Source organism: Crinia signifera, chromosome 3, assembly GCF_055691185.1.
Source record: "Crinia signifera chromosome 3, ASM5569118v1, whole genome shotgun sequence".
Lineage (NCBI taxonomy): Eukaryota > Metazoa > Chordata > Amphibia > Anura > Myobatrachidae > Crinia > Crinia signifera.
The window spans coordinates 20,712,030-20,738,574 of NC_139219.1; the positions used below are offsets into that span (position 1 = coordinate 20,712,030).

Here is a 26,545-nt window from a genome sequence, read left to right on the forward strand (position 1 = left end):
CCATGGGGAGCAGAGTAGAATGCAGGTGTGAGGGAGATAGTGGGGAGCCAGAGAAGACTACGGGATGAGAAGGACAGTGGGTAGCACAGAGGAGACTAAGGAGGTGAGAGGGACAGTTAGGAGTACACAGGTGAATGCAGGGGTGAGGGAGACAGTGGGGAGCACAGAGGAGAATGCGGGGGTGAGGGAGACAGTGGGGAGCACAGAGGAGAATGCGGGGTGAGGGGGACAGTTAGGAGCACACAGGAGAATGCGGGGTGAGGGGGACAGCGGGGAGCACAGAGGAGAATGCGGGGGTGAGGGAGACAGTGGGGAGCACAGAGGAGAATGCGGGGTGAGGGGGACAGTTAGGAGCACAGAGGAGACTGCGGGGTGAGGGAGACCGCGGGGAGCACAGAGGAGAATGAGGGGTGAGAGGGACCGTGGATGAGAAGGCAGCCAATAGCAGTGCCTGTCTCACACTGACTGTACTGCAGGAGTGTAGAGGGGGCGTGGAAGCCAGGGCGCGTTGCCCTGGAGACGGAAACTTCTTGCTTACCGGACGCGTTACCTCGGAGACGGCAGCTTCCTGGTTACCAGACGCGTTGCCCCGGAGACGGAAGCTTCCTGGTTACCGGACGCGTTACCGGGGGTAGCGGAGTGTAAGGGTCCCGGAGCCGCCGCTATGGAGGCAGACAGTCTGCAGCAGTCCCTGGATCTAGTGTCCGGCTCCGGCCATGTACTTAGCCCCGAGCAGAGCGCTGCCCTGCGGTCCTCACTGCTGCTCCTGCAGAGGGACATGCGGCTCTCCCGGGTATTCTTCTGGGGCAAGATCCTGGGGGTCCGGGGTGACTACTTTATAGCGCAGGGCACGGAGGGTGGCGAGCAGCTGCTGGGCCGGAGGACCTTCTACAGGTAATATTACTACATAGTACTGCATACCTCCCAACATTACCCTCTCCCCGAGGGACACAATGCTCTTTTTCTGGACTTCCCTCTTTATTTATAATTACCATCACCCGGTTAAGTGATCATAAAGGTGTTTCAACACAGGTGATGGTAATCCTAAATGAAGAGGGAAGTCCAGGAACAGAGCATTGTGTCCCTCCCGGAGAGGGTCATGTTGGGAGGTATGTAGTAGTGACTATATAACGTATGGGGAGGAAGGGCCAACAAGCCCAGTACTAGCACATATGATCATTGACTATAATAATACATATAATATATTGAGTGGATAACACATTTATTTATTTATTTACAGTTTCTTATATAGCGCATACATATTCCGCAGCGCTTTACAGAGTATAGTTGAACATTCACATCATTCCTTGCTCCAGTGGAGCTTACAATCTATATTCCCTACCACATATACACGCACAGGTACTCTTTACCTAGCACGGCGCCCATCGCGACCATCGCATGCACTAAAAAACGGGTGCGATGCGATGCCCGCGATGCCCGCGATTTTCCCATAGGGATCAATGTTAAAAGTCAGATTGGTCGCGATTTTAGCGTTAATTGGCTCAATGCCCGCGATTTTTACATAGGAATCAATGTCAAATGGGCCACAGAGCCCTAATAGTCCCCCTGAAGTGTGAAATGGCCCCCACAATTTTTAACGCCACCCCACGATCAACGTGAACCCGAAGCGTGGCGAGCGCAGCGAGCCCGCGAGGGGCGGCGGTACGCGTCCTCCGACCTTTTCATACCCCCACTATCCACGTCGGCGTGGAGTTGAGAATAGAATAGTGTGGCGAGCGCAGCGAGCCACCGAGCCCGAAGCGTGGCGAGGGGACGCGGATACCTTCACAGGTAAACGCGTCCCCTCGCGGGCTTCACAGGTGTCCGCGTCGCCACGGACACCTGTGAAGCCCGTGAGGGGACGCGTATAACTGTGAAGGTATCCGCGTCCCCTCGCGGGGCTCGCTGCGCTCGCCACGCTTCGGGCTCGGTGGCTCGCTGCGCTCGCCACACTATTCTATTCTCAACTCCACGCCGACGTGGATAGTGGGGGTATGAAAAGGTCGGAGGACGCGTACCGCCGCCCCTCGCGGGCTCGCTGCGCTCGCCACGCTTCGGGTTCACGTTGATCGTGGGGTGGCGTTAAAAATTGTGGGGGCCATTTCACACTTCAGGGGGACTATTAGGGCTCTGTGGCCCATTTAACATTGTTTCCTATGTAAAAATCGCGGGCATTGAGCCAATTAACGCTAAAATCGTGACCAATCTGACTTTTAACATTGATCCCTATGGGAAAATCGCGGGCATCGCGTCGCACCCGTTTTTGATTTACCCGCGATGCCCGCGATTTTTTTCCCCCGACGCCCGCGATTGTAATCGCGGGCGCCGTGCTAGGTAAAGAGTACCCACGCACACACAGACATTCTAGGGTTAATTTTGTTGGGAGACAATTTGCCTACCAGTATATTTTTGAATTGTGGGAGGAAAGGAAACCGGAATAACCCGGAGGAAACCCACGCAAGTACAGGGAGAATATACAAACTCCGCACAGTTAGAGCCATGGTGGGAATGGAACCCATGACCTCAGTGCTGTGAGGTACTGCCCATGGGGTCCAAACAATGTATTATATATCATCCCTGATTCAGCGTTAGCTGTATACGCCCATCTCAGGCTGCGTCTCAATTCCCTCACTCTCCTTGTCGTACCTAGGGCCTCATTCAGACTTGTTTGCTAGGCTGCGTATGTTCGCAGCCTAGCGAACCGTAAACGCTGCCGGACTGAACAATCGCCCCATCATGTACATAGAGAAACATAGCTCCAGCGTTGCAGCGCTACTGCCCGGGCCAGTCTGCGTGACCATAGACTCACTGGAAGTCAATGTAACCTTTGCAATGGCTCCAGTGAAGCCCACAGTCTCAAATCACTTTAATGGGGCCTACACACAGGGCAATTTCAGGGCATTTTCTAAGCGATCTCACTAGCATGCTGGATACATTTAGTTAATCACTGGTCAGTGCCAGTGTTCTCACTGGAGAGCACTAGCCCTGACGATCGCTCAGCACACATTGCTGACACATTGCTGTGTGCTGAGCGATCTTGGATCACTCAGAATGCTCAGGAAATCTTCCCGTGTGCAGAACCCTTTAGTCTCTACTTGAGTTAAGAAACAAAGCGTATTTCAGACTGACTTTGACTAAGGCCCAGAGTGAGGCAGTTTGTTATAGAACCCTGGCTAGTTGGGCTTGGAGACCTGTCAGTTTGTGGTGCGCACCTGATCCTGAGTACACTGAACTGTTACTATCTCACAAGCTGTTCTGGCCACCAAGACAGAGATCAGAGAGATGTCCTCCTCAATTCTGTCTCTATTGAATCACTGTCATTGTGTCTCCTCTACTACAGCCTGAACTGTATGGACTGGTGCCTTCTGCCCCCAGCAACAGAACCGCTCTTTACAGAAACGCGAACCGTTACAGGTCGTTTCATAGGGGACCCATCTCATGAATATGAGCACACAGTCCGAAAGAAGGTGGGCGAGGGGAATGCCTACGAGGAGGAAGTGACCGTACGTTTGTACCTTCTAGAACCCCAGCTGCCATTTATAAGCTCTGTCTCTATAGTATCTTATACCTTATCTCTGCTCTTCCTGTCTCAGAATCATATTAAGGAGGAAGCACGCCTGGTCGCCACCATCGCTATGATTGACAAGGAGGCGGCTGTGGTACCACGGGGGGCATTCGTCAAGAATCCGCTTGGACATGTCAATGTAAATCACTGTTTCCGAGGTAAATAAGGGCCCCTAGCCCTAATCTTCCCCTGAAACCCTGGTGTGGAAGCACCGCAGAGCTTTTCTCCCTCTCTCCCTTGTAGAGCATTACTCCGTTCTCTATGAGATGTGCAATATATTATATGTCTGTTTTCAGTATTTAAGATGGAAGTTATTGATGAAAAAATGACCCTTCTATGTATGTGATCTCAGAGCGTTCTATGTTCTGCAAATTACTGTTTTTTTACTTTCTCTTTCTATAGTCTCTTTCGGTACTTGTTTAGTTTCACGGCGGCACTTCCCAGCAGATCGTATATAAATCGTATGCAAATCGCATGCGATATTTGCATACGATTCGATTGCGATGCGATTTAACACACCCCCACTATCCACGTCAGCCCGAAGCATGGCGAGTGCAGTGTGCCCCGCGGTACGCATACTCCCAACCTGTTTATACCCCCACTATCCACATCGGCGTGGAGTTGATTTCATAAAGTGTGGCGAGCATAGGGAGCCACGAGCCCGTAGCGTGGCGAGCCACCGAGCCTGTAGCGTGGCGAGCGCCCGCTTAAAACGAGCCCGAAGTGTGGCGAGGGGCCGCTGAATACACCTCAAGTAATTCATGTCCCCTCGCCACGCTTCTGGCTCAAATTCCGCGTCCCCTCGTGGGGCTCGCCACGCTGCGCTCGCCACACTTTATCAAATCAACTCCGCGCCGACATGGATAGTGGGGGTATGAACAGGTTGGGAGGACACTTACCGCATCCTCTTGCGGGGCTCGCCACGCTTCGGGCTGACGTGGATAGTTGGGGTGTGCTAAATCGCATCGTGGATCGAATCATATGCAAATCATATTTGCATGCGATTTGCATACGATGTGATCTGCTGGGAAGTGCCTCTCTTTCTATAGTCCAAGGTGAATGGACAGATCCAGTTATGGCTGCGGCTAAAACCACTTCTGTCTTTTGACTTTTCCCATCATGCACTGGATCCACGTATACCTGGAGGGGGAATATATATCTGTGGTGAGCAATGCGAGCCAACGTACCGGAAGCACGGCGAGCGCAGTGAGCTCACGAGGGTACAATCCAGCTGCACATTACAAATTACAGATAAAATAAAAAACACTGTGAGGGCATCTAACAACTTCCGCCCTCACCTAACATCACATCCTGGTCATAGAACAGAAGTGGATCTAGAAACAACCATCCTGTTACATATAAAGCATTAATCAGAATTGCTTAGACATGGCTGTGCCCTCACTGCAGCTGCATCTGTGCTAATGTGCGGTTGATTTTAATACAGACACTGCCATGCTGCTTATGGGTTCGAAGGAGGGGGGATGCTACATAATTATAGCTGCATGCAACTGCATTTTGGTCTTCCAGATCGAAGCAGATATATACCTGCCAGGCAAGTCTATTTCTGCTTTCGATCCCGATGCCGCGGGATTCCATTTAGACTCGATTTTGCTTCTAGAAGCAAATCCACGTATGCCCAGAAGAATAACAATGACAGTTTCAGGGAATTTCGGCATAGTGTGCAACTGGATCCAGCCCATTGTATTTGATATTTAAGACATAACCCCATTTCTGTATGCAGCTTCCCCCTGGTCTACGTGACATGTTACTCTATCACTTTCTCCTGCCTAGGCCTTACAGTGAGCGAGGCATCGAAGCTCAGCTCATTCTTTCACTTCTTCCCGACCCTAAACCCAAAGAAAAAATCGCTGTTGGAAATGGCCGACCAGGACCCATCGATAGATTTCCTGGACTCTCTTGAACATGATGTCCCTAAAGGTGAGTGACAAGGAAAGTGCCCAATCACAGGTGTCGTCATGCATTAACCCATTGAGTGCAAAGTGAATTTGTCAAAATAGGTGTGAAAATTGTCAAGAGAACATCTGTATTCATCATAATGACCAGTAATGTCACATTTTTTATTTGAATTTATATAACAAATGTGAGTGACGCCGGCAGATATTTTGTGCATCTCTCACAGAGCTGTTGGCACTTAAAGGGTTAAGTATCATCTGTCAATGAAATGGAATTAAGGCTGCCGGAACCACTTAATTGCTTCCTGCATTTGAACATTTTTTCCCCATGTTGTCATTAGCCTCAAAACAGATAATAAGTTTATACTGAAAGTTACTGTCAATAATGAGGGACAAAACAGCGTCCAACAGAAACAACTAATCAGGCATTGACTCTTTATTAAGCTGATCATATTGAAGATCTGATTGGCTGGTCTGGGGTTTTGGCATGTGCTTCACCAAGGATTAAATAGGTCTTTACGCTTTTAATCTCAAAAATATTTCCAGGATCAGACCCTTTCTCACCCAGGATTGTACCATTATCTACTCTATAGTCATCTCCAGACTGGTACTTTAATCTCATCCTATGTCTCCACTCCAACCTATCCTCAATGTAATAGCCAGGCTCATCTTCCTAATGAAACGCACTACATCCCCCCCCCCCCTCCCCCCTTATACAAGCCCTTCACAGGCTCCCTTCCCTTTCAGAATTGAATTCAAGCTTCTCACACTCACTTACAAAGCCGTCACCCACTCCTCTCCCACTCACATCTCTGACCTCATCTCCCTTTACACTCCTCCCATCCTCTTCGCTCTGCTGATGCATGCGGCCTCTCCTGCTTTCTCTCAATCCTACCTCCAAGAATTTTCACATGCTGTTCCCTACCTCTGGAATTCTCTACCTCTCTACAAAACCAGCTCTCAAGACTCATTTCCTCACCAAAGCCAGCCAAACCTCACCTTAACCCTCCATGCTTACTGTTTACCCCATCTACCTCACCATTATCTGCCCTCCCCTTTAGAATGTAAGCTCTCACGAGCAGGGCCCTCTTCCCTCATGTGCTTTCCTTCTCTTATTTAAACCATCTTTGGTGGCACCAAATACTGTGGTTTTATATATGCGGAAATCTATATTTCAATGCTTCTTCTTATATGCTCTCTTCCAGTAAAGCATTTCAGTGTGTGTCAACACAGTGCGTCGGGATTTGGATGATAGATCGATGTCTAGGTCAGCAGTCAATCAGTTGACATCAAAAAGTCATCATAATTTTTTATTTTTGGGACTATTTCATACTTTACCTTCCCAATCAGAGTCCACTTGGTGTCAAAATATACATAGTACACTTATTGGGGGTCTACATGCTCAGGGGTCGACAACGACACCAAAAAAGCTGAAAAACGCATGTGTTTTTACTTGTCAACTCTGCTTGTGTCAATCTTTAGCTAATGTCGACTTTTTTGGTTTCAACCTACACTGTCAACCCTATGATCCATATACGAGTTTGTCAACCTCACAATGCTGCTGCGGGTTTAACAGATACGGGTTGATAGAGTGAAGGTCAACTTACCCGCAGGATTTTGTGCCATTGACGATGTAAGAGAAGGAAAAGTTCATGCGGGCAGAGGGCCCTGCCCGTGCTAGCTTAAAGTCATATAGTAGTATGTGGTCTTTTGAACACCAGATAGAGGTACTTAAATAAAATATTAGGTCTGGGCGTCCTCATTCTATCTCTAAGTTGTTTTGTAACGGAATACATTTTTGAAAAGATAATTCTGTCTTCTCTCGTCATCATTAATTATCATTAAATTGTAGAGGACCAGTAAAGGAGAAAAATCTATTTTTTAGTCTGAGACGCAGCCAAGATGGTTATGTAATGTATTGCCCGTATCTCCATGCCTGGTTGGACATTCCTGTACTATCCTTTTGTAAAATCAGCCGTTTAATGTTTCTCGAATTCCCTTCTATGTATGGTGAGGAGACTTGGGAACGTGCTGAGCGCACTGCCAGGAGTCTGCTTTACGAGCTGCTAATCTGTGTCTGAGCAAAACTGTGGCTACAGATCAAAGCTCCCACATTCCTGAGCATGATGGGAGTGACAGTCCACTCTCATTATCCCACCGCTTCTCAGGGCATGAGACGTGTCTATTCAGATTATTGTGTGTATGAGAGTAGTGGGTAACATGTCCCTAGTACGTTCTTGGGTGTGAGGTGGCATGGTATCTTGGGATCAGAGACACAACCTTCTCCGAACGCATCGCGGTTTGGAGTGTCAGAACAGAAGCCGCGTAACTGCCGGTCGTTAATTAAAAGCAGAGCGCACTCATCAGGCATGTGAGGGGCCTAGGACAGTCAATGACGTCTTGATTAATCACATCCTTGCTGTCTTGTGTTGGACACTTTGCATCTCTGCATTATGGATGGTTTGATGTGGACCATCCAGAGACGAGCCAGCGTACATATTAACTGAATGAGTTCCACGCATCCCTCTCCACAGAGTAATTTACTGTGTTACATTAACGTTTTTATAGCATCCAATTAGCAAGTGGCTTTTATCTGTAGAGTAAATGACACTATGAAAGCCAAAGTTTGAGTGGTTACTATTTATAAGTGGTAGGGATTACCGTTCCCTTAACTATATTCCAACATCAAATCTGCAACGATCCCTACATCTACTTAGTTTTAACGCCGCTTACAAAAACATGTAGAACTATATTTGTTAAATAAGAATAGCAACATGTAAAACATTCCGGTACAATATATGTACTGTGGTGACATTGGCCATTGCCGCTAAGGATTGTGGGTAATATTACCCGATTGGTTTACAGTCGGTTCTGGAAAATGAACAAGCTTGGTACAGAGGGGGTGATTCATTAGTGATCGGACAGGGCCGAATTCGGCCTTGTTCCGATTGTGGTGGTTCTAGGGATGCAGACGGGCATGCCTGCTCGGGGCGGGCGCTGTCGTCACATGACGTCAGCACCCGCCCCCTCTTCGGTGGACAGAAATATAAATCAGTTTAGACTGACTTCTTACCGAAGAAGAGAGAAATCATTTGATTGGGATACGGTCATTGGGTCACCAGCATGATGATCGACAAGCCTTAGGTCAACATGCAGGAAGGTCGACATGGGTTAGGTCATTAGGTCGACATGGGTAAGGTACTGAGGCACCGAGCCCGAAGCATGGCAAGCGTAGCCAGCCAAGCGAGGGGACGCGGTGGTACGTTTTTAGTGTTTATGTTGACATTTCGGTAAAAAAAAAAAGTTTGCTTTTCTAATGTAGACCTTACTCATGTTGACCTAATGACCCTGTCGACCTAAAGTCATGTTGACCTTAACTCATGTCAACCTAATGGTGTGCACCTAATACTTGTCGACCATAATTCTGGCGACCATTTGATCCATACCCATTTCATTGAATGATTTCTCTCCCCTTCGCCCGCATGAGAGGGGATGTGTTTACCTACATCCCCTTGCATGGTACTGAGGGGATTGGGCAGCGGGGGCAGGCGGTCAGACTGGCAGCATTTATGGGCTCGCTACACAGTGAATGTACGCTGCTTAGCAAGCCCTTTCTGAATCAGGCCCAGAGTCTGGTTTTCACCAGCAGATCTGTAATACGTAGAGCCGGGTAGTGAAGTGATGAACGTCTGGGGGATTCATGGACGGAGATAAGAGTACAAGGTCTCTGCAATCTCCGGGACTCCATCATAATGCCTCTATGAGTAGCGTTCTATGGCTGTAATGACAGGAAAGTCTTGGAATGCCTGGGATCCGTCTGTTTCCGGCCTGAGATTTGGCACGTGACACCAACACTTGAAGTGTTTAATATGAAGATCTCATCCATACTCTGCTACTAATTATAGTGCCATAAAGAAGAGTAGGGGATTAGCTCTGGTTGATCAGCGGTTGAGCCCAGCCAGCCACGCCTGTGTGACGTGCTCCAGATACAACCAGACGTTTCCCATGTGGCCCCTGATGACACCGCACCCTCTTTCCTGCCCGGAGGCTGTACAACACAGAGCTGGCTCTTGGCAGGTGCCACAAAGAACATTTTTATATGGTTCGAATGCTTGGAAAACAAAGCAGTGGAAACATGTCCATTAGGCCGCTTGGCCTAGAACAGGAATGGGGAACCTTTGGCCATCCAGCGGTCATTGAACTACGCATCCCAGTATGCCCTGCAACTAGCTCAGGATTGCCAAATAGCAACACTGTTGCAAGGCATGCTGGGATGTGTAGATTAACAACAGCTGGAGGGCGAATCGTTCCCCATCTCTGACGTACACAGGCACTATAGGCGTGTAACAGGACTGTCACTAATCCATAGTCCCCCCATGGATATTACGGGGAGGAAAATATTCTGAACGGTAGCTCCTCCCGCTAATTAGCATAACATGCCAGCAGCTAATGGCTGTCCTTCTCTGGCAGCATCTATAGATACATAGATCTAGGTGAGATAGGAATGTAATAGGGTCCAGCATGCTAATCTTTTCGAGAATCTGATCCTTAAATCAGTGATGAAGCCACATCTGACCCCACTGTCTACTTGTCCGTCTCTTTATCAGGTTCCTGGAGCTTGCAGTTTGAACAAGGGAACAGTATTGTCGTCCTACGCAGTCTTCTCTGGTTAGGAATGACATTCTACCACGTGCCCCTCACCTCACAGCATGGGTATGTTTATATTGGGAATGGAGAGCGAAATATAGACCTACCTTTCATGATCTGAGCACCTGACCCTGGAGGAAGGACTTGTGATGTCCCCTCTCACAGTACAGGACTAGCAGGAGGGCCTGGTCTCATTGAATGACATCCACTGTCCCAGAATGCCTTGTGTCAAAGCCACCGATACATACGGGCCTTACATCATTGTCTTTATTTGTGTTTAATCTGTCAATAAATAACATCCCTGCTCCATTGTGTTTGGATCTAGTTCATCTTTTGAGTGGGATTCTTCCCTCTGGGTCACATTATTTGGGGTGGATCTACCATAATCAAGGTAAATTGCAGATGCTTTCTGTATACTGTGTGCAAACCCTGCAAATGGGAACAATCTTCCTACAATAACTGTGCACAGACCTCCCAGCATCCTATGCAGTGGCAGAACTCTATTCTATTCCTTTGTGCTGCCACCTCCCTTGTCTGTAATAATCACCGTGTTTTACATTGACAATGAGATTAGCCAATACGTGGTTAGAACAACGAGAACAGAAATACATTTATTATCATACAGTGTTACACATGATCGCAGCTTCATTGTCTGTAGATGAGCGGTTTCCTTGAATAGCGGATGTTATTTCTCAAGATAGGGTCACCGACCGGCATCTTCACTTTACACCACTTTAATCCTTTCCTCAGTATTGGTTTAGCGCTGGACGGGGACCAGAAGGTGAGATACCTGGGGGGGATTAGAAAACAATGGCAATCATTTTGCAGAACCTCCATATTTGTTTTATCCTCTATACCAGGGGTAGCCAACCGGTCAGAGGTAAAGAGCCGAAAAATATCGGTAGTCAAGCTAAAGAGCCGACATCATGCGCACGCCGAAGGCGCATGCGCCAAAAAAAGGGGCGTAGTCTATTTTGGCCCCTTGGGTGGGTGTGATACAAATATGCCTCCAATAGTGCAGTGCCATATATACATATGCCCCCAATAGTGCCAGATACACATATGCCCCCCCCCCCCCCCCCCCACACGGTGCCAGGTATGCCCCTACAGTGCCAAAAAGCTGGTATGCCCCCACAGTGCCAAAAAGCTGGTATGCCCCCACAGTGCCAAAAAGCTGGTATGCCCCCCACAGTGCCAAAAAGCTGGTATGCCCCCCACAGTGCCAAAAAGCTGGTATGCCCCCCACAGTGCCAAAAAGCTGGTATGCCCCCCACAGTGCCAAAAAGCTGGTATGCCCCCCACAGTGCCAAAAAGCTGGTATGCCCCCCACAGTGCCAAAAAGCTGGTATGCCCCCACAGTGCCAAAAAGCTGGTATGCCCCCACAGTGCCAAAAAGCTGGTATGCCCCCACAGTGCCAAAAAGCTGGTATGCCCCCACAGTGCCAAAAAGCTGGTATGCCCCCACAGTGCCAAAAAGCTGGTATGCCCCCACAGTGCCAAAAAGCTGGTATGCCCCCACAGTGCCAAAAACCTGGTATGCCCCCAAAGTGCAAATTTCCCAGCAGCAGCACTCACCGTTGTTGCTGCTGCTGCCGGGCGGGGAGAGGACAGTCTGGCGTCCCCCTGCAGTCCTGTGATGTCACAGAGGGGAGGAGAGCACAGCACACCGCGCGTCTCCTTCCCCCTCACTTCCCTGTGACTGGGCCGTCCACCAATCAAAGCTCACTGGCCGGCTCCTGATTGGCTGCTGGCCCGCGAGCTCTAATTGGCAGACGGCCCAGTCACAAGGATGCACAGTAAGGGGTAGGAGAGATGCACGATGCGCACTCTCCTCCCCTCAGAAGGAGAAGGGATTCAGGGAACCGGCAGCAGGGGGGACTGGGACGGACGGTGGGCGGCGGCCAGCAGTGGGAGCAGGAGCCACACTTTACAAGGGGGAGAGCCGCATGAGGCTCAAGAGCCACAGGTTGGCCACCACTGCTCTATACGCTGGCTACGTAATTACTAGTCACAGTACCCTCCAGATGCACAAAATACACGTGGCCTACCCCTAGACGGAACTAAAGGGACGCGCAGATGACAAAACCACAGTAAACTGCGGGTCAGGTTCAACATCTCCATGTTCCAACTTGTATATGGCTGAGCATCACGGACAAATGAGTCCACCGTTGTTAACTGTGCCCAATTTTTCCCCCAAAACATAACTAATACCTGTCTTTCCTTTAATGTTAACATTCCATTTCAGAGCCTTGTCCTCTGAGTGCCACAAACATGCCAGTTACCGGTTCTCACCTGTTCAGCTGGAACTTTGGCTTCGGCACACATCCCTCGGGCAGTTTGGGCCGGTGGTCCGGGAGTAGGCCTGCAAGCAGGAAATATTACACTGATAGAAATTCCTGTACTCAGACTTCTAATTACCAACCAAATATTGTAAGGTCGTATCCTTAGGAAGCTTTCAGTCTCTCAATGAGATCCAATCCAAACTTTATGGTCATCAACGAGTCACATACAAGAACAGACCACGGAAAATGGACAGAATCCCTAAAAAGCATTATCACCTAACGTTCACCTCAAGTACATGGATGGATGGATGGATGGATGGAGGAGGCATCTCGCGCCGCATGGCGAATTGGGGCTGAATGTACCATGTTTCCCCGATAATAAGACACGGTCTTACTTTTTGTTCAGTCCAAAAAACACCATAGGGCTTATTTTGGGGTAGGGCTTATTTTAGCCCCTCAGTCCTGCTTTTATCCACATCATGCCCCTCAATCACCTTATACTTTAAGCACAACTGCCGCTTTCCTTTCCTTCTGTGTTTCCGCCGCCGCCTCTCCCGCCTGTGTACAGACGCCGCTCAGTCCTTGAGGTGCGCAGTTACATCACATGCGCAATGCATCTCTGGGACCACTGATGCCAGCAGGGGCTTCAGCGGTACCAGGGCTGCTACCATAGCAGCAGCATCCGTTTCATGCGGGGGTGGAGCTGGAAGTTTAGCACAGGGACTGGGCAAAATGGGGATTTAGCTGGGGCTTATTTTCGGGGTAGGGCTTATTTTGGACCGTTGTTCAGAAATGAGGGTAGGGCTTATTATCGGGGAAACCGGGTAGGAGGCATTTTGTGCTGCATGTGTATTGAGGCTTGGATGGTTGACGATGCGCGGAGACCCGAGGAGGCCTCTCGAAAGCTCAGCAACAAGTTATTTTGGTTATTTTTGTTAAATGCCGCAGACTTCCCTCAGTCACTGATTTAAATCCCGGTCACTCAGCCCACTCCCAAATACCAAGTTTCTAACTATATGAAATCACAGTCTCTCCCTCCCATCATACACTTCATGAAATCAGTGTCAAAGTAAAGGATTTATGTATTGGAACCTTTCAGGTAGTCCATAACTTTCTAACTATGAAGTGTTGTGTACCTGGAATTGTTTGGCGGGCGGCAGCACTGAGCCACGCTGGTTCCTTACCTGCACGATGCGCCATCTTCACGCAGGCTTCCACCTTTCTCTGTTCCTCATAGCACAACCCGGTCACCCTGCGCGGTAACATGGCCCCGTCCGAGCGGATGAACTGGCTCAGGACTAGAACATCCTACAGAGGAGATAATGGTCACATTAGCCTACGTAACACAAAGCTGCGGCCAGGGATGTCAGACTTGGTCTTGATGTGCGGGAATAAGAGATGTGGTGAGAACTATGGAAATCACAGCGGCTCGTTTTGCCAGAGGTGAAATCTGCAACTTAATTATGTGACGGACATTCCCTCATTAACTCTGGTGCACCTAGGGAGTTTTCTCAGCTCCTCCGCATAGGTTGGGGGAGAGAGGACGCGGGCCAGGATAGAGGCACTAGGGGCCAGATGTATTGAGCCTTAAAAAGAGATAAATGTGAGGGTGATAAACGTCCAGCCAATCATCTATCATGTTATAGGCTGGGTTTGAAAATTGACAGTTAGGCGCCAGCCGGCTAGACATTTATCACCCTTGGCTTTATCTTCAGAACATATATAGCTTACCGTGTAATCATACTTGTGTTTGAGGTTCCAGCGGCAGATGGGACATTGACCGCTTGGATTTGGGGGCGTTAAACCAATTTGGTCTTCAATAATCCGTCCTTCAATCTACAAAACAAGATCAGAACAATGATTAGCAGGAACTTGTATTAACGGTTCTACTGCTTTATAGCTGCAGAGGCCGGCTTCTCTTCTGCACTAGGATCTATAACAGCCATGGAAAAACTACACATCCCAGCATGCCCTTCCTCCGTTTTAGCATTTTCTAATAGCAAAACTGTAGCAAGGCACGCTGGGACTTGTAGTTTCACAAAAGCTGGAGAGCCACAGGTTGGCCAGATCTGATCAACAGCATTGCTGTAACAACAACAACAACAACTTTACTGCAGTGAGTAGGGAGCAGGGATCCCAGCTCACAAGGAGACTGAGGGGTCTATGTACTAAGCCTTGAAGAGAGATAAAGTGGACAGAGATAAAGTGGACAGAGATAAAGTGGACAGAGATAAAGTGTCTGATTCAGATCCGTTCGTTTGGGTCCAAATTAGGCCTCTTGACCGTTGGTGGGGGGCTTTGCTTATGCGAGCAGTTCCCTCCAGAGGGAGTGGCCGGGGACAGACATGGGGCTGGAAGTCCCCACGAAAACGCTGGCCATTCCCCTTGCAATGCAGGCAGACCGATGGCTGGCTGCTTATGTCCGTGCCCGCCCCCTTTTTTGATGATCTCCGACAGTAATAAAAAAGTCAGTACGCAGACTGCAAGTGTAAGCAGCCTAGCGAACATGGCTGAATTAGGCCCCAAGTACCAATCAACCAGCTCCTGTACTATTCAAACACAGCCTGTAACATGGCAGTTAGGAGCTGGTTTGCTGGCACTTTATATCTCTCCCAGGCTTATTATAGTCCCCAAAGTAGTATGGGATTATTCCACAGGAAGGCAGCAGAAAACGGAACCATAACCATTCACTAATCAAACTGGAAGCTGGGACTTCTGATCAATGACTTTCAGCCGGTTCCCATCATCAACGTAGAGCTGGAAACCCTCCAAACTGCTAGAGAGATGACATGCCATGCGCTTGGATGACAGGGGCACTGCTGAGGATCAGCACTGATGGACAGTACAGATTACACCCTGCAGCCTCCTGGGCGGGGGTGCGACACACACGGGCTCATTCAGAACCATTCGACTGACTTATTTCCGAAAGGGAGAAAAATCATTGGCTGGTCGGTCTGAATCAGGCCCATGGTCTGAATGGTCTATGGAGAGCCCAGGTACTCAGGGGTAGATGTATGAAGCAGTGATAAGGGAGGAGAAGTGATAAAGTGCCTGGTACTTCATCACCGGCCAATCAGCTTCTGACTGCTAAATTACAGGCTGGAATAAAAAAGGGAGAGTCAGGAGCTGATTGGCCGGTGATAAAGTACCAGGCACTGTATCACTGCTTCTTACATCTGCCCCTCAGTGGCTAGATAATATCTATGTGTGTGCAGAGTCCGTGCTGTTCTTACATAAATGATTATTTAATGAACCAAATAAAAACACAAGGAATTCAATGTCTGGCCAAAAGGAAATGTAAGACAGGCACACAGTGGGCACAGCAAGAGAGAACAGATTTAATAGCCTTCGCTGGTATAGAAACCCATTGTATAACTCACAATTCATTTCATGTCTGTGGAAGTGCTGTGTGCAGCGAGCCAAGCATGTCCAAATTTAGGCTCTTTAGGAGGTCTCCTCTGTACCCACTCTCCCCCTTACAATACCAGACTTCAAGATGCCTGCGTGTGAGCGTACATATATGGACACGCGGCCAATCCCATGCAGCAGGTTCTATATTGTGTATTTGGTCCGTGTGCCCGTCAGAGTGCCAGGGTGATTATTCTCGTTCACTACCCCTGTGTGCTGCTGGTCACCCACAGGTGCAAGTCATAGACCAGGGGTATCCTGGTGGTTACGCGACAGTCGCTCACCGCTGTCTAGATCGAGAGTGACGGGGTAGTTTGAAGCCTAAAGTTAGTCAACTGCATTTATATTGACCGTGTCGTTGAGTCAGACACTCCCAGCACAGACAGTCTCGGGAGTCAGACACTCCCTACTAACTACCGGCATAGACCGTGTCGGGAGTCAGACACTCCCAGCTAACTCCCGGCATAGACAGTGTCGGGAGTCAGACACTCCCAGCTAACTCCCGGCATAGACAGTGTCGGGAGTCAGACACTCCCAGCTAACTCCCGGCATAGACAGTGTCGGGAGTCAGACACTCCCAGCTAACTCCCGGCATAGACAGTGTCGGGAGTCAGACACTCCCAGCTAACTCCCGGCATAGACAGTGTCGGGAGTCAGACACTCCCAGCTAACTCCCGGCATAGACAGTGTCGGGAGTCAGACACTCCCAGCTAACTCCCGGCATAGACAGTGTCGGGAGTCAGACACTCCCAGCTAACTCCCGGCATAGACAGTGTCGGGAGTCAGACACTCCCAACTAACTCCCGGCATAGACAGTGTCGGGAGTCAGACACTCCCAGCTAACTCCCGGCATAGACAGTGTCGGGAGTCAGACACTCCCAGCTAACTCCCGGCATAGACAGTGTCGGGAGTCAGACACTCCCAGCATAGACAGTGTCGGGAGTCAGACACTCCCAGCTAACTCCCGGCATAGACAGTGTCAGGAGCCAGACACTCCCAGCTAACTCCCGGCATAGACAGTGTCGGGAGCCAGACACTCCCAACTAACTCCCGGCATAGACAGTGTCGGGAGCCAGACACTCCCAACTAACTCCCGGCATAGACAGTGTCGGGAGCCAGACACTCCCAACTAACTCCCGGCATAGACAGTGTCGGGAGCCAGACACTCCCAACTAACTCCCGGCATAGACAGTGTCGGGAGCCAGACACTCCCAACTAACTCCCGGCATAGACAGTGTCGGGAGTTAGAGGGACAGACACAAGGGCGACAATCCCTATGGTGACACTAGTTTTTCGTGTTTTTTTGGTGCCGTATGTCACAAGGGTCCACGTGAACACTGTATATGTGCACAGTACCCCCTCACACTTTTTCTACAGGAGTTCTGTGTGTCCACTATATGACGGCTTGTCCGCCACTGCCGACATCAGTGCCGGCAGGTATGGGCTAGTGTGTAGCGTCCTTGAGGCTGTTAATGAAGGTGAATTGCCAGTTTTAACCTGTGCATGATTTTTCAGCCAAGGTGTACAAGATGACCTGGACTTTTAACTGATAGAAAGGACCGGAGGAATGGGAGGCATTATGGCGCTGAAGTCCCTTTATCTAAACCATAACATCCACACCTCACCTGGCCTATTTTTAGTAATAATAAAGACTGTGCCAGCGATCAATACATAAGTGACAAACAAATCTCAGTTCTATGTTGGCATCTGCTGGGCACCAACCTACAGTCCCAGCTGGAGTTATTACCCTTGTACACATCTTGCCTACAGAGTCCCACCTGTCTATTTTACGGGCCACCTGACCTTGGTAACATTGCCCTGCATAAAACACTGCATACTACGGACTATCGAGCAGACAATCTGCTGCCAAAATAATATATTATATCAGCACAGGAGATCAGCCTGCCACCCACAATACGTTGTGCCGGCCAGTAACCAGCAGACGTTACAAGCGCAGCTGGTTCACGTGATTTGCTGTCTAGTAACTGTATCACTTTAACATCACTTTTGTTATTAAATATGTGACCGTCAACAGTCACCGATGCCAGAGAGACAGTCTCCTCTGTGCTGGTACATTCAGAGCACATGTTGGACAGCAAATGTGTTTCTGACACAGCTGAGAGAAGCTTTGATGTTCTTTAATTCAAAACATTTGCCTCTGTTGCCTGTGCGAGGCCGCGAATGAAGCCGTCTCAGGAGGGAATAATGTCAGTCTGATAACAGAACACTCCGACGTAGTATGTAGAAGTGTCTCTTATCTAAGGTAGATGTGTGTGTGTGTGTGTGTGTGCCAATAACTAACAGTTTGGCAGGGTGCGCTGCCCATTACCTACTCTCTAAGTGCTTTATATATCACACTGTATTCATTATAGCAGTGTTTATCCTGGCAGGTCTGTCCAACACAGTATCTGCTCCCAGCTCCGCCAAACACCTTCTGGGTGACACCAGCAGACAGACCGAGCGGTTTAATTGTTCTATATTCTGAATCAGCCAAACACAAAACTAGCAGGAAAAAAAATACATTGTTGAGTCTGGGAATCGGGTATAACATAATGTATGGCCAGCATTAGATCTACATCAGGACGACCAGCATCTGAACCGAGACGTCAAAGATTTCCCCGGCGGCTTCCCAGACACATGATAGATCTTATACGTATGTAATTTCATATAAGATCTATGGGAAGATCTGTAACTCCCAGCATACTGGTCGTTAGCAGCACCTTCAGATTTTACGTGCAGCACATAAGATCTGAGGATCCAGCTCACAACCTGCAGGCTCGTGCATTGTACCTAAACACCTCACAATGTGCACTCAAAACACACACAATGTATCGCACGAGCCGTCAAAATCGTTCTGATGTATGGCCAGCTTAAGGGAGATTTTGGCTATGTACGATTTTGAACATGCGATTTCCCTTGAACCCCACGGAGCCCAGAAACCATCGATATTGACCTGCCTGCACATTTTATTTTTCACGATAGAGATCCCATGGGGTTGAGCATCTTATCGCAAGCTTTATACACATGGTGCGATATGTTGTAAGTTTTATACCGATATCGACTATATACTCAAAATTGGTAACTCCTATCACACCTTAAGGGAGTGGAATCTATTGCTGGAAACATCTACAGGAGAGAATGATCAATTAACTAAAACCACACATAGGTACAGATGGTTGTTCATCCCGCTGCGGCACCAGAACGTTCCATCGCGGCACGCCGTTCACCGAAAACGGGGCTTGCGCAACCCATTCACGGCAATGGGACGAACGGCGCGCCGAGAGAGAACGCTCTGGCACACCCGCAGGATGAACACCTGCGACTCCATCTACCATACAAAAGGCAGCCATACACAAGAGCAGGGGTTGCTCTAATAAATACAGTACATATTGAAATACAATAAATGCCGGCTATTACTGAGCATCAAATTGCAGAACCTCTCGCTCCCCTAATTTGCATCATTTGGTGCAAGGGAGTATTGAAACTGGGTCTTACTGTATGCAGATCCTGTGAACAGAAATTAAGGAATGTATGTGTGTGTGTGTGTATATGTATACAACATAATGCAAATGAATAAATAATTGGGTTTTAATTAATGGATCGATCAGTGCATTTAAGTTTGCAGCCCATCACCAAGGGAACCCATTCCACTGCAAGTCCTACTATTAGAAACCTGGCAACTGCTGGCACATCACAGTCAGAATAAACGCATCCAGTGAAACGGGGTCCCGTGGCGATGGGCTGCGAGCTTGAATGCTCGCAGCAGGGGGGGGGGGGGGGCTATTGCTGCCTCTGAAACAGAATGCCCTTTATTTATAAACCTACAATGATGCACAAGTCAGGATAATCCGGTTTGGGTTATATCTGTTAGGATAATACTATAAGGAATATTCTTGAATAATTGTGGAGACAGCAGTGCTGGACGCCTTGAGTTCTGTCCATCTGAGTACAGTAACTTTTCCCTAACAGAGAATCTGATCCTTTACATTACTTGCAGACTGGGCACTGATGGGTAAAGAAGCTGGGCACCACTGAGTTAATGTTCTGGGCACCACTGAACTAATGAGCTTGGCACGGATGCTACGCGCTGGGATATACACGGATATTGTGCTTGTACATTTGTTGGGTGTTTCTAGAACATTCTGACCGCTGTCCGGCTCATTAACCCCTCACAATAAGTTACAGAGATCCCAACTTCTGGAGCAAACAGTGGGGAATACAGGAGAAAGAACCAGGGCCAATCCAATTGAGTGTGAGAAAATGAGTCTGTTTTATGAAACTCACCTTTATCACACAAATGCGCATATCAGAGAAATGTGACATTCAATTACAAATGCCCATTCCCGGGACTAGCACCAGTGTAGAATTCCTACTAAATGCCACCTGGGAGAAGTGCATGAAAAAAAAGAGAGGAACTATCCTCTACCCCAAAATAGTGGCGACTGAGATAGTAGGAGCACACAGAGGCTGCTGGTTGTGGTACAGGGTACCGACAGTCGGTATTCCCAACTTCCCGGACTCAGACAGCATGGCGAGCGCAACAAAGCCCCTTGCGGGCTCGCTACGCTCGCCACCTATTCTATTCTCCCTCTATGGGGTCGTGGACCCCCACGAGGGAGAATAGGCAGTGGCCGTCGGGGACCCGTCTGTCTGAGTTTTGACAGTCGGGATCTCAACGTCGGGTAAATGAGTGTCGGGATCCCGACTGTCGGGACCCCGTCCGGCACCCGGCTGCTGGTGGTCATAGGGAAAGCAGTAGAGGTTTTTAAAAGGCCTCAAATTTCATCTAGAAAATGAAAGCCAGTTTGGATTTGAATTGTAAATGTATTAGTGTGCGGTAGTCGTGCGAGGGGACCCAACTGGGACCTAATTAAAGCGAAACAATGTAAGCGGCGCTTTAAGGACTACAATTCAAGTATCAAAATATATTTTATTTATTTAATATCCTTTTCTTTATATATAAAAAAACACAATAAATGCAATATACAGTACCACCGGCCGGCAGAAAATTTAATTATCACAACATATGTAGACAAAAATTATTTTTAAAAACACATTACTGCACATTCAAAACCTTTTTTGTAAACACCTCCAAGGTTATGGTATACTGGCTAATGAGCCTTTTGTAGTTACCCAGCTGGGTTTTCAGAGGCTCATTAACCCTGGGTGGGTGAGGCTTTGAGTAATATACTCAATATTCTATACCAATGTCCTGTTTGTTTTGGGAAAAATAAGGAGAGCTCTCAATTTCATCCAACATTAGGCAGTTATTTTGGTTAGTAAGCAGTTAGTCAGTCACACTATTTGGTTTGGTTAGTCTTTAGACCAGGCAACTTATAGACAGGCTGTATAGTGCTCACTCATTCAGCCAAACTTGTAAAATTCAAAAGGAAAGATTGTGCTCAATACTTATGCTCCTTTGGACCCAGGCAGGAGGGTACAGAACTATAATCCACTTGGGGCGAGATGCGGCTGACCTGGAGCGGGTCCCCGGCTGCTGGTCTTCCCGATTACGCAGCCCTCTCAAAGACTCCCGGCTCCGGCGTTGGTCTCCCCGGCTCGAGTGGTAGGCAGTGATAGGAAATGACGGTAAGATGACGCGTTTCCCCGCCTTTAATACGTCAGCGGCTTCATCAGATAATTTGTTGTACTCATTCTCCGTCTATTTATTTGCACAGTGCCCGCCCAGCAGGGCTGTGTTCGGTGATATTCCTGCTTTTTAAACAATAGGTATATGTTTTTATAAGGATGGATATGTCCCGTTTTTATTATGATTGAAATAATTTTCTTTGTATATATATGTAATTTATATTTCATCTGAGGTATATGGTTATTTTATTTTTATTTATTATCACTTTTTATTATTTATATTTATGTGTTTTTTATATATGAATTAAATTCATGTTTCTAGCTATGACATGGCGATTATATGGAAACAAGTGTCTATAATCCGTATATATGTATAATTAATGATAATCTGTGCGATTATATAGAAATAAATGTAAAACGGAGGAATAATAAAGTTATTTACTGCAATGCGAAATAGAGGCTTGAGCCGCATAAAAAGAAGGAAGCTCTATGAGCAATATGGTGAACGGAGTCGAAATCGAGGCTTGGTTTGGATTTACAAATAATATATGCACAGCCAATAAGACAGCCGGGAGAACTGGCTACGTAATGAATACACGCCCTGCTGGGCGGGCACTGTGCAAATAAATAGACGGAGAATGAGTACAACAAATTATCTGATGAAGCCGCTGACGTATTAAAGGCGGGGAAACGCGTCATCTTACCGCCTACCACTCGAGCCGGGGAGACCAACGCCGGAGCCGGGAGTCTTTGAGAGGGCTGCGTAATCGGGAAGACCAGCAGCCGGGGACCCGCTCCAGGTCAGCCGCATCTCGCCCCAAGTGGATTATAATTCTGTACCCTCCTGCCTGGGTCCAAAGGAGCATAAGTATTGAGCAAAATCTTTCCTTTTGAATTTTACAAGTTTGGCTGAATGAGTGAGCACTATACAGCCTGTCTATAAGTTGCCTGGTCTAAAGACTAACCAAACCAAATAGTGTGACTGACTAACTGCTTACTAACCAAAATAACTGCCTAATGTTGGATGAAATTGAGAGCTCTCCTTATTTTTCCCAAAACAAACAGGACATTGGTATAGAATATTGAGTATATTACTCAAAGCCTCACCCACCCAGGGTTAATGAGCCTCTGAAAACCCAGCTGGGTAACTACAAAAGGCTCATTAGCCAGTATACCATAACCTTGGAGGTGTTTACAAAAAAGGTTTTGAATGTGCAGTAATGTGTTTTTAAAAATATTTTTTGTCTACATATGTTGTGATAATTAAATTTTCTGCCGGCCGGTGGTACTGTATATTGCATTTATTGTGTTTTTTATATGAAGAAAAGGATATTAAATAAATAAAATATATTTTGATACTTGAATTGTAGTCTTACATTGTTTCGCTTTGATTGTTGTCCATTTTAAGGGTTGAGTATCCCTTATAAGCGGCAGCTGGGAATATAATTCGTGCCCTGCGCTTGGTTATAAAATTTGACTACGTTTGGCACCTAATTAGACTGACCACATTTCTCATAACATAAGGAATACAGATCCAATACAATGACTCACCGTAGTCACTTTCCCTTCTTTAACTTCCACCACTAGAGAGAAACAAAGAACACATTCTGTAACTGCCATATAATAAAGGAACACAGAAAATATTACACTCACATTAGCTTTGCACCCACTATCTTTGAAAACCCCTGCAGTTCCTCTTTCCTGCCTGGGGTGTCGCTGTCTGCTGTTGTGCTTCTTGCATACAGTGTGGTCTATATCAGCACTGATATGCAAACCAGACCATGCGCTAGAAACACCACAGAAGACAGCGACACCCCAGGTAGGGAACAGGAACTGCATGGGTTTTCAAAGATAGCGGGTGCTAGAATGAACAGTATGCAGGGTTTAGGTCGACAAATGAAAGAGGTCAACAAGCCTAAGGTCGACAGGGTGGGAAGGTCCACAATTAAAAGGTCGACATGAGTTTTTTTTACTTTTTTTAGCTGACATACGGTATTTTATGCCCTACCACCCACTAGGGCGTTAAGGAGGGAAAAGAATAGTGTGCTGAGGGCAGCGAGGCACCGTGCCCGAAGCATGGCAAGCCAATGCGAGGGGACGTGGTACACTGATAAGAGATCCCCACAGGGCAAAACACATTAGTTCCCACGGGAGAAAAAAAACCAAACCTATTGGCCCCCCATATAAAAACAATCACACTGGTCCCCACAGGTAACAAAAATTAATTACATCGGCCCTTTACATGAAAAGAAGAGACCAGTAAATAACAGTTGAACTGGTGGTGGCTGTAAACTGGTTTTGGGCACCTCCAGATCTGGGGGCACACTTGAGAACAGCTCAGGGCACGACACAGTGGTTGAAAAACACTGCCATACACAGAGCAGTGTGTCCAAATGGTGCTGATTTTGACTAACTGCACTTGTGGTTTCGACTATCTTGCTATTTGGAACTAGGCCAAACCCATTCTAGTACAGGGGACATAGTCAAAATAGACATGCCTGCACTGTCTATTTTCCCTTGCGATACTGATGCCGCGGGGTCTCTGCAGGTACTACATATCTGAATCTATGGAACAGGAACTGAAATAGAGTAACAGAGTCATAGGTGGCAGGATGCACACACCATGGGCCTTATTCAGAGACGGACAGAATGCAGACTATTCAGATTTGGTGCATCTGCCAGCGCATCCTCCGCTTCACGTATCCCAGGCCAGAAGCGGCTGGAGTACAACCACGGGTGCGGCTTTCCATTCTACAGATTGGCTGTCTCGGGATAGCCTAATCTATACTCAGTGCTTCCCTGCTATCTGCCTGGCACCTGGTGCTAGCTCTGCCCCACGAGTAGAATAGGACCTTTCTGATGTTCTGCACTTCACAGAGGAACCGCTAGAGAAGACATCACTGCAGGAACCGTGGATACCGGATCGCATCGTCGGAAGTGTATGTATACATGAGTTGCTAGTTATAAGGGCTATGTCTCGCATCAAACCGATGCACTACATAGTGGTCACTAACTATTCACTTTGCATTGTTTACATGACTAGACCTAGACGTGCAGAATTCACTTTCCCAGATGAATAGGGAGCTCTCCAAAAGGAGCGAGGATTGCAGCACATAGTAATTTCTAATACAGTGTTGCAGCAGTTTTGGGGGCCCATTTATGACGGATCACAAGGTCAATGTGATCTGGGCGGAATCTTACCACCCAGGACTGCACTGCAATATGATGCCATCCTACAGGCGGCATGTATGACTTTACAGACTTTGGGACAAGGGCTCCAGCCAGACCGGGAGGGCAGTTTCCGGGAGGGCACCGGGGGAACCCTCTCCCAGGCCGGCGGTGGTGTGAGTAGCTTATGGGCTGCCGCCATCGATTTTTGGATATTGGTAAATTAGGCAACATCGCATCCTCATAGAAGTCTATGCAGGATGTGGCTAGTGGCAAAGGAGGGATTGCGGCAAGTATCGGGAGATATCTGCTGCAGTCCCTCCGTCATACATGTGTGGGGGGGGGACATAACGTGTGCTACTAAACCCTGAAAAATGGTGATTTTGGGGATACAGCCACAAATATACTTTGATAAATGGGGTGTGGATAAGTTGGAAACCAGCAAGTTGTTAGACAGTCATTAGGTCGACATGCAGGAAGGTCGACAGGGTCATAAGGTCAAATTAGGTCGACATGGGTTAGGTTGACAGTCAAAAGGTCAACATGGGTTTTTTCACTGTTTTTTTGACCCGAATGTCGACACAGGTTAAAGTGCACCGCTGCGCTCGCCATGCTTCACGCTCAGCACACTAATTTATTCTCCCACCACACCCTAGTGGATGGTAGGGCAGGAAATACCACCTGTCGGCACATGTCGGCTCAAAAAACTGTGAAAAAACCCAAGTCGACCTTTTGACTGTCAACCTAACCCATGTCGACCTAACCCTGTCAAACTAACCCATGTCGACCTAATGGTGTCGACCTACTAACAACTTGCTGGTGACCTAATGACCGTATCCCAATAAATAAGCCCTTTAGTGCATTGTGTGTGTGTGTGTTCGGTTACCACAGTGTACATCACATCCCTAGCCCCTATGCTCTCCCAGGATATGGTCACTAGGTTGACGCTATTTAGTTGTCATGCATTGGGTCGACAGGGCTTAGGTCAACACTTGAAATAGGTGGACATGGTCAACAGGGTTGGAAGGTCAACAAAAGCATTAGGTAAAAAATAAGAAGGTCAAGAGTCAAAAGGTCGACGTGAGTCTCACTTTTTTTTAAGCCAACATGTGCCGGCAGGCGGTATTTTATACCCTACCATCCACTACGGCGTGGTGGGATAATATAATAGTGTGCAGAGAGCGGCGAGCCATGCAAGGGGACACAGTGCACTTAGACGGTGTCCATGTCGACATCCAGGACAAAAACGTGAAAAACTCATGTACACTTTCCAACCCTGTCAACCTTAGCCATATTGACTTATTTTAGGTGTCGACCTTATGCATTTCGACCCAATGACCCATCCCTGCTCTTCCCACACAGGTACATGACAGACACATGTTGCCCTAGCTCACTAAGACCCCGGCCACCTCCCTTCAGCCCGCCCTCCGCACTCACATTCCCTCAGTCCTCGGCTCTGAGCACCGGCAGCAGCAGCCCACCACGGCCGTGTCAGCAGCCCCAGGCCGGGCCGAAGGAGCCTACTGATAGAACAGAGGAGCAGGCTGGGGGCCGCCATCTTCCGCTGGAGCTGCCGCACTCGTCACTTCCGCTGCCGGCGGCCGCGCGAGCGTCTATTTCCACGGCAACTGCGGCTGCTGCGTCGCGGCCGCCATCTTTGTTAGGGGCAATCCCGGCCATGTGCCTTCGCTCAGTCCTGTAAAACTGCTATAACTGTTGCGGTGGATATGACATGACATAACACCTGTCAGGGTGTCCAAGCATGAGCACTGTGCACAGCTCGTGAGCCTGTGTGTTACATCATACCCTCTAATATGACCCATTCCATGGGTCATGACCATATTCACGGGTGACAGGGACTCCCAACTGCCCCCAATGCCACGAACACTGCCTGCCCCAAGCGGGATGCAGCAATGTCCCAGAAAAACGGGATGTTCCCGTTGAAAGCGGGGCATTTGGGAGGTATGCCATAG

At 48.1% G+C, this 26,545-nt stretch overlaps 2 protein-coding genes across 3 annotated transcripts; one reads left to right on the top strand and one right to left on the bottom strand.

The window, feature by feature from the left end:
* Positions 1–527: 527 nt before the first annotated feature.
* RSPH9 (radial spoke head component 9) lies at positions 528–10,434 on the top strand. Of its 2 annotated transcripts, none has more exons than XM_083175447.1 (5): positions 528–894; positions 3,341–3,467; positions 3,594–3,723; positions 5,357–5,503; positions 10,086–10,434. In XM_083175447.1, the coding sequence occupies exons 1-5, from the start codon at positions 665–667 to the stop codon at positions 10,244–10,246; spliced, it is 795 nt and encodes a 264-aa protein (XP_083031573.1). In that variant the 5' UTR covers positions 528–664; the 3' UTR covers positions 10,247–10,434. The 2 variants fall into 2 exon arrangements, with proteins under 2 accessions (XP_083031573.1, XP_083031574.1); XM_083175448.1 differs by having other exon boundaries at positions 543–894; positions 3,341–3,503.
* Positions 10,435–10,710: 276 nt separating this feature from the next.
* MRPS18A (mitochondrial ribosomal protein S18A) lies at positions 10,711–26,185 on the bottom strand. The gene is made up of 6 exons (XM_083175449.1): positions 26,010–26,185; positions 22,956–22,987; positions 14,139–14,243; positions 13,592–13,715; positions 12,418–12,487; positions 10,711–10,915 (listed from the first exon to the last, which is right to left on the bottom strand). Exons 1-6 carry the CDS (start codon positions 26,128–26,130, stop codon positions 10,771–10,773), a joined length of 597 nt encoding a protein of 198 aa, XP_083031575.1. The 5' UTR covers positions 26,131–26,185; the 3' UTR covers positions 10,711–10,770.
* Positions 26,186–26,545: the final 360 nt, after the last annotated feature.